The sequence below is a fragment of the Montipora capricornis genome, chromosome 5 (genome assembly GCF_036669925.1).
Source record: "Montipora capricornis isolate CH-2021 chromosome 5, ASM3666992v2, whole genome shotgun sequence".
Lineage (NCBI taxonomy): Eukaryota > Metazoa > Cnidaria > Anthozoa > Scleractinia > Acroporidae > Montipora > Montipora capricornis.
This window is the reverse complement of record NC_090887.1, coordinates 16,720,429-16,727,928: the sequence shown is the minus strand read 5'-3', so window position 1 is coordinate 16,727,928 and position 7,500 is coordinate 16,720,429. Positions and strand designations below refer to the sequence as shown.

Below are 7,500 nucleotides of genomic sequence, written 5' to 3'. Positions count from 1 at the left end.
GGATTAAGCCAACAGCGAATGGATTTAACGTATTTGGTTCATCAGTACTCGCACTTTCTGGAACGGTTGTATATTCCGAAGAGCCGGTCGCTAAATTAAGCCCAACTGAAGTAGTAAGGGCGGCCATCTCAATCCCGACTCATTGATCAGAATCCAAACTGTGAAGAATTGAATATTGCGTCAAGTTCGTTATTTCAACCAACTTTACGAAGGCGATAAACGGCGCCTAAGATGTTTTTCACTCAATTGAGTCGTGCATTAATTGGCGGTATTTCGCAGGTACAGTTGTAGTGCCTTAATCCGTGACCGCACGCAATCCAATTACCACACAACACCACGTTAAGACTGTCTACATAAGAGTTCTTAGAAGAAACTGACGTGGAGTGAGCCGTCTAGCCATTAAGACCTCACCAAGGATACCTTAAAATTTTGGCTTCAATTCCAGATATTTCAAAATGGCACAATAAAAGAGATTACTATGGTTTTCAACACAATAAGCTATTTCGATCGTTCGTCATCATAGCAATACCTCGATTATGATCATTACATTGTGATGGAAATATGAAAAAAAAAAAAACAGGACTTGGCCATTCCCTAGGGCAAAAAACACAGAGATACGTTTTTGATAAAAAAGCATAGTATAAAGATACAAATCCACGATTTTTTTGTAAAACAAGCATGCTTGAATCCGATTAATTAATTTTCATTTGCTTGGGCGAAGTCTGCGCAACCCCATTAAACAGAACTTGAACCTTGCGAGTTACTAATTTGATCTCGTGTCGGAGCTTGACAAGGTCCACATTATGAAAAACAATACTTCAAAGAACAATTCTTAATCTATGATATTTTGTCGACTTTGGTAAATGCACTGTTTTCGCGACATATCTTGGGTTAAATAAGCTGACAGGAAGTGTAAGAATTTTAGAATTACTTAATGAATTAAAGAGATTTTAACTCTTCTCTTCTGACTCATATCAGTGTCATATGACAAGACTTGTGAAGTTGTACAAGAGACCGTTGCAGGAAGCGATTTCGTTTGTTTCGAGAAATCCTTGTTTAGAAATTACATTGCTGACTTATTGTTGCGACACCAAACTGCATACTTGCCAAAAATAAACGAGCTTGGTTTTTCAAACGTCTCCTTCCTGAACCTTTCGGTCTAATTCACAATTCCTGGAGTTGTACTTGATCTTCCATAACCTAATCTACCTCTCTCGACATTATGGCCATTAATCGAGGAACTGAGCAGATTTGAAAACCAACACTGAGCTGACTTCCTTAACCTTTGCGTTTTTAGGGGGTAAGCAATAAAACCTTGGCATTAATTAAATGGGCCGCGAAGGAAATCATTCAAAAGCCGACATGTATTGTTCTATGATTCAAATATTTTACGCCTGAAATCTCCTCAACACAAACAAACGGTGTCTCCAAAAAGAGCGCATAAATAAATGCGTACTGGATTTATTCACTCGTAAAGGTGAAAAAGATATTGCGACGAGCTTTCTGGTGCGTTTGAATATGATAACTTTACGTAAACCACCAATTAGAATATTATTTTATTTCACAACTAAAATTGGAAGAAATTCAAAACACAAACTATAATCAATTTTCGCATACTTTTTAACCATAAAAAGGTAATTTGCGAGGTTTTCAGTTGGTTTTCTGTCGCATTTGGACGATTAATAAAGGGCGGGGATTTAGCCAGTAAGATTTTTGCTTACGGCTTTTGCATGCAATTAGCGTACGTGACGTTTTCGACCATTCTCACACACGCACGACTCGCAAAACATCCGGTGTAAGGGCGTCTTCAGCCTACGTCTGATTTGGAGTCGTATGCGAAAGTATTTAGCAAAAACAGCAATGTCAAAAAGAAAGAGTCACTGATTCAGTGCGCTGAGCGGTTGTCCTCGGTCACTTTCATTGATGCTAAACCTGGTGTAAAAGAATTCCACGGGTATACTTTGAAAGCCGAAGAATTCTCTGACAGGTGAAATAGCCCGGCCAAGCTCACATCTTCGAGAAAGAGAATTGCAGCTACGGACTAAAGTTTGCTAGAATCGTTAATCCAACAAAAGGCGACTAACGCATGGAGTTTCCTTTTGACTTTGGCATTTTTCGATATTGCAACGATCAAAAACAAACATGGTCTCTTCAAAACATGTGACCTGACTTACAATGACAAATGAGACATCTCTCACAAGCCCCCGTGCACATCGGACGGTTTGAGGAAGATACCCCGGCCAAACGCCACGTAAAGGACAAAATGCGATTGACTTTACTCGGACTGTTCTTGTGCTGATCAAAGGTTTCGTGAGTAGAAATTGATTCTCCAAATTGAGACTTCCACGAGACATTGGTATTGGCAGGCTACATTTCAGCCAAGAAGGGTTTTGTAGAAGATCAGACACGCTTACACATACAGTCGTCAAGGAAATAATCCTCTTAATCCACCACATAAATTCAGGTGTACGATTTATCTTTCTTTTTTTTTTTGCTTTTACAGCTATTGTGCTCATTGTATTTTGTCGTTTGTATTTGTTACCATACCATTTTGTATAACTCACTAAGAATATAAACAAGAGATGACTCAGGAACTATAGCAGAAGTGCGACTAAAAATCTATTGACTTGGCTGACTAAACGCATTCTATTAACACAATGAACAAAAGTAAGAGGAACGCCAGAAAAAAAAACAAAGTGTACCGTACTTTTCTTTGTCTTTCTCTTCCAATTTTCAACGAATAATGAACACAATCTAGATTTTCAAGACAACGTAAGCATATAACAGAAAATATGCTTTCTCACACTCCCCCACTCATCAATAAAATTTTCGCCTAAATTCTATAATGTGATGAGATGAAATCATATCGAGATGATCAAGATATCGCCGAAATATTTATATAAAAGATATATTATTGTTGGCGTTGTCATTGAAGAGATTAAGCATTGGGTTTTAAGTAAATCGATAAACGGCCATTGAGAAGTTGCTCGAAATTTGGAGCTTTAAGGCACGAAATGAACTGATTTTAAACTAGTGTTTTCCATTTTTGGCAAAACGTGAATCTCAGTCCGACATTTGCACTTCGCTGTAAACACGATGCTAATTCTTTCTGTTGTCAAAGCTCAAAAACTACAGCCCTATGAACAGGTAAACCAAAGAGATAGCTACAAAAGGGTTACCGTTTGACAGAAGTTCCTTTTTCTTGCTCTTGTCACGTATTTCAAGTTCTCCATCCATTTACCTAGGTTTAAGCTTAAACGGGGACAAAATTTGCTTCTTTAGCAAACTACGCCGACACCTCTCTTCCCAATTAATATTTCATACAATTGAGGCCAGAGCAGGTGTTTTACCGTCATCCCTTCCTCATAAATGGTATTCTAGCGATCTTTTGTGTTTCTACGAAATGATCTTAACTGTTTTTTTTTTTAATGTTTGGCTTTACAAAACGAATCAGTTGATAACGGAAGGAAGCAATTCTTGTTTAATGCGAAAATACTACCGCTGTAACAATATATATTGTGGTTATGTTTAAACTAGCATAGCGACTGGAACAACATGATCAACCACTGAATCGGTAACATTCGTCTATATGCATGTCACACATTGTTCACATGCTCTGCTTTCCCTTAGGATTAGTAACCTAGTAAATAAACTGTAGAAACGGCCAGAAAGCCCGCTTCTCATGTTTAGGTCTCCTTTGATTTGTTTGCCGAGTTGGGTCTCCCAGAACAAAGGGTTTTACTTCGGCCCTGGGAGCTGTTTAGTACGCCGCATAAGATCAAGATCAGGGTTCTACGCTGGGACTGTGTGGATGAAATCCCAAATATGTGCCCATTCAAGAGGGCAATTTCCTGTGCATGGTGGTGTTTATTGTGCTGTAAAAAGTAGCCATCTAACTTTCGGGGCTGTGGCGGGCGAGATCCTGAAGTTTGATCATTCAAATGAAAGCTACAGAGCAGTTCCTTTCGCTGATGCTATTTACTGTGCCATATAAAGTGGTTGTAAGTATATACTACGTAGATGCAATCCTAATGTGTGACCATTCACATGAAAACTCTTAGGCAAGTCCTTGTCGTGCTGTTTATCATGGCGTATTGCGTCGGAATATACAATTCAAGTGTGAGCATTAAAATGAAATCTTCTAAGAAGTACTCTGCAGTGGTCAATGTAATCACGCTATGAAATAGCAAGCTTTTCAGTCCAATCTTTTGGACGACACTGATCGAAATCCTTAATTACAATAATTAAAATGACAGTTAATGCACTACAGTTTTCATGGGCACTTATTCTGTGATTGAGAGATTTAAAACACGTTCATACCTATTCAAGTTCTGTTGGCTTCAACTCTTACTAAATCAAGTCTGTCCAATACTCCCAATGTGCTCGCAGAAGTGAACCAATGGTCGTGTTGTTGACGGCGATAAATTTGCTTCTTTCGATCTCATGTGAGAGCTTGAAGATCTCGATTGAGAATAAACGTGATCTCCATTAAAAAAGCAAAGACGTGTCAAGAACCAGGTGTTTGTCACTTTAATCTCCTTAATCTGCAAAAAAAAAAAAAAACTCCAGTATAAATTACATCTTAAAGTGGTTTCACTATATGTGTGGGCAGTATATCCGAAAATAGTCAGTTTGTCCCAGACTGACTTACATTTAGAACGTTATCCTGTTCACCCAACTGGGAGCATTTCTGACAGCAAAAAAAAAAAAAACAACACTCAAATTCATCTTTTTTTCTCCAGGTCACCTGTCGTCATGACAATTCCTCATTGGTCAGGTCAGCGGAAGTAGTAAGCACCAGGTGGTTTTTTCACGTCTTTTTTTCAGTGAAAAAAACAAAAACAACAACAAAAAAAAAACAACAACAACAACAAAACAAAAAATGCAAGGTGACCCACGTTAACACCAACCAGGTGTGGCCAACACAAGTTCAAGCATGCGCATAGCTCCGAGAGTCTCCGCGTTTTTGAGCTTCAAACCACACTTGACATAGAAGCAACACTATTTAAAGTTCTTGTGCTCTTGGAGTGGAAGAGGAGACTTATTTCAACAAAAAGAAAAACAAACACTTTTTTTGCAATTGACCTCTTAGCTTGAATGGTTTGTTTTTTCCATTTCAGACCACGTGCTGTTCCCAAGGGAATTCTCCTTTTGTTTTTTCACAACTTGTTCGTTCATAAGCACGTGCATAAGACATTATTTGAATCAAAGGAAACTGTTCTCTAAAGTAACATCACGTGATCTGAAATGGGAAAACAAAACGTACAAGCTAACTAAAGAGTACTATTACAAGGACTTCCAGACATTTGTGATTTTTTCGTCAGTTCCAGTGAGACGTCATCTTGATGTTGCTAAATTGGAAACAACTTTTCAAATACACAATAGACAGGACACACAAAAAAAAATAATTCATTAGCTGTTTTAAAGGAAAAAGATCTTCACCATGATTGCTTATGAAAGACACAAGAACGATGAGACTTTTATCATATTCTCGGTATCTGCAACAGAGTAAAAAATATGTGTTGTTGTAGTTCTAGTAAAACGATGAGACAGCACACCGAATTCCGTAGACAGTATTTTTCTTTATCACTCACTCACTCAATCCTCGGAGCCCCGCTGGGGGAGCATAAGGCACCGACAAACTTCTTCCATTCAGACCGGTCCTGGGCCAGCCACCGCAGCTCGTTCCACGTCTTTCCAGCTGTTTTCATCTCGTCCTCGATGGTCCTCCGCCAAGTGCCGAGTGGTCTACCCCGGTGCCTCTTCCCAGTGGGCGCCCAAGACAGCGCCTCGAGCGGGTGCCGGTCTTTCTTCATGCGAAGGAAATGGCCAAGCCACGTCCACCGTCTTCTTTTCCCCTGCAGAACGATGTTGTTCACCCCTGTGCGCCTCCAGATCTCCTCATTGCACACCTTTTCTTGCCACCTGACTCTCAATATTCTCCGTAAGCATCTCCCTTCGAAGCCCCGAAGTTTGTTCTCCAACTTCTTGTTGGTTCTCTACGTCTCTGAGGCGTAGAGAAGAGTTGAACGTGCGTTGGACTGGTAGATTCTGAGCTTAGTTTTGGTACTGAGAGTTGTGGACGTCCAAATGTTGTTCAGTTTCTTGAACGCCTGAGCTGCGAGACCAATTCTGGTTGACACCTCTTTGTCGATGTTGCTGTCGGATGAAATGTAGTTCCCAAGGTACTTGAAGCCTTTGACTTCCGTCAGTGGTTCGCCTTCTACCGTCACAGGTAGTCTGAACTTGTTTTTTGCCTTCATGACCTTGGTTTTTGCTGCATGAATCTTCAGCCCAACTTTCTTGGCAGTTGATGCCACCCTATCAGTCTTTTCCTGAATGTCACTGTGCGTGTGGGCTAAGAGAGCGAGATCGTCTGCGAAGTCGCTGTCCTCCAGGTTTTCCTTTATAGTCCTTTGTAATTTCCTGTCAACAGCCTTACACTGCACCAACACAGGTACATCGAAACAGTCATTTTATTTGCACTTTTTCAAATCATTAGTCCAATTAAAGAGTTCAATTAGCCTTGTGTCAACAAAGGAAATACGCGAGTAAATAAAAAAAATTGCGACCAATGCCATCTATTATGGTAATCACAAACTGTCACGATTTTAGTCGTAAAAGCCCTCCATCAGTAACAAGAGTTTTCAATCGACAGTTCTATGAGAAAACTCTTAAATAACCTCGTTAGGCGGCGTGGAGATCATGGACACCAAACATGACAACCTTTTGTTCACCAATGGGTTCATCTTACAACAATCAGCGAGTTATGTAGCATATGGGAGACTCGGATATCACCAGAGAATCATAAAAGTTTGGATAACTTTGAGATGTCAGTTGTGAATTTCAGCTACATGGATGAACTCTTAAAGTATGACAAATCGTGTGGTGCTGTTTCAAAATCAAGGCTTTGAGTTTTGTTCGATTACTGTCTCATTTGCGTTTCTCTTTCAGTTTTTGCCAAGTGCGAAGTGAATGATTTGTTTTATGGAGGGGACGCCCACTTGACATCCGTCTTGGTACAAAACAATTGATAAATTCCAACTATTTACACAGCGGCGAATTCTGTGTTTATTTACTGCTGGGATGTTCCAAATTCGTCATCTTTGCCTAAGTCCGCACTGAAGTCAAATTTGAAGACAGCAGAGTGTCAGCATGAATAACTTTTCAGCCATCATTAATATCTCGGCAACATTATCTACACTTCACACAACTTCAACGACAAATGTATTCGCAAGTCGAAATGTTCAAGCTATTTGAGCAATGCAACAAACAATTCTGTTAAGGGGAGAAGAGAGAGGGCGAGAGTGTCAACAGGTTACTGTTCGCTTTGGTCTTCAGGCCGTCATCGTACAATTTTTCTCGGCAAGCCTGGGTCCTTGCGGCGCTAACGTGTTACCGAAAGTGGACAACACCAGATGTTTTTCTGTTCTCACTTTCTTCAGCAGATCTTTTAGACTGCGTGTCGCGATCGAGATCATAACTGTCGTCAAATATTTT

General features: G+C 39.9%; 2 protein-coding genes across 2 annotated transcripts in view; one reads left to right on the top strand and one right to left on the bottom strand.

Moving 5' to 3' along the window:
- Positions 1-158, bottom strand: part of LOC138049675 (beta-2 adrenergic receptor-like) — a 4,711-nt gene extending 4,553 nt beyond the window's left edge. The window contains exon 1 of the mRNA XM_068896075.1: positions 1-158. This exon is cut by the window's left edge and continues 749 nt beyond it. Coding sequence (XP_068752176.1) covers positions 1-127 — 127 coding nt within the window. The 5' untranslated portion in view covers positions 128-158.
- Positions 1-7,500, top strand: part of LOC138049678 (prohibitin 1-like) — a 33,161-nt gene that overhangs the window by 19,032 nt on the left and 6,629 nt on the right. The gene's annotated exons all lie outside the window — the stretch shown is intronic.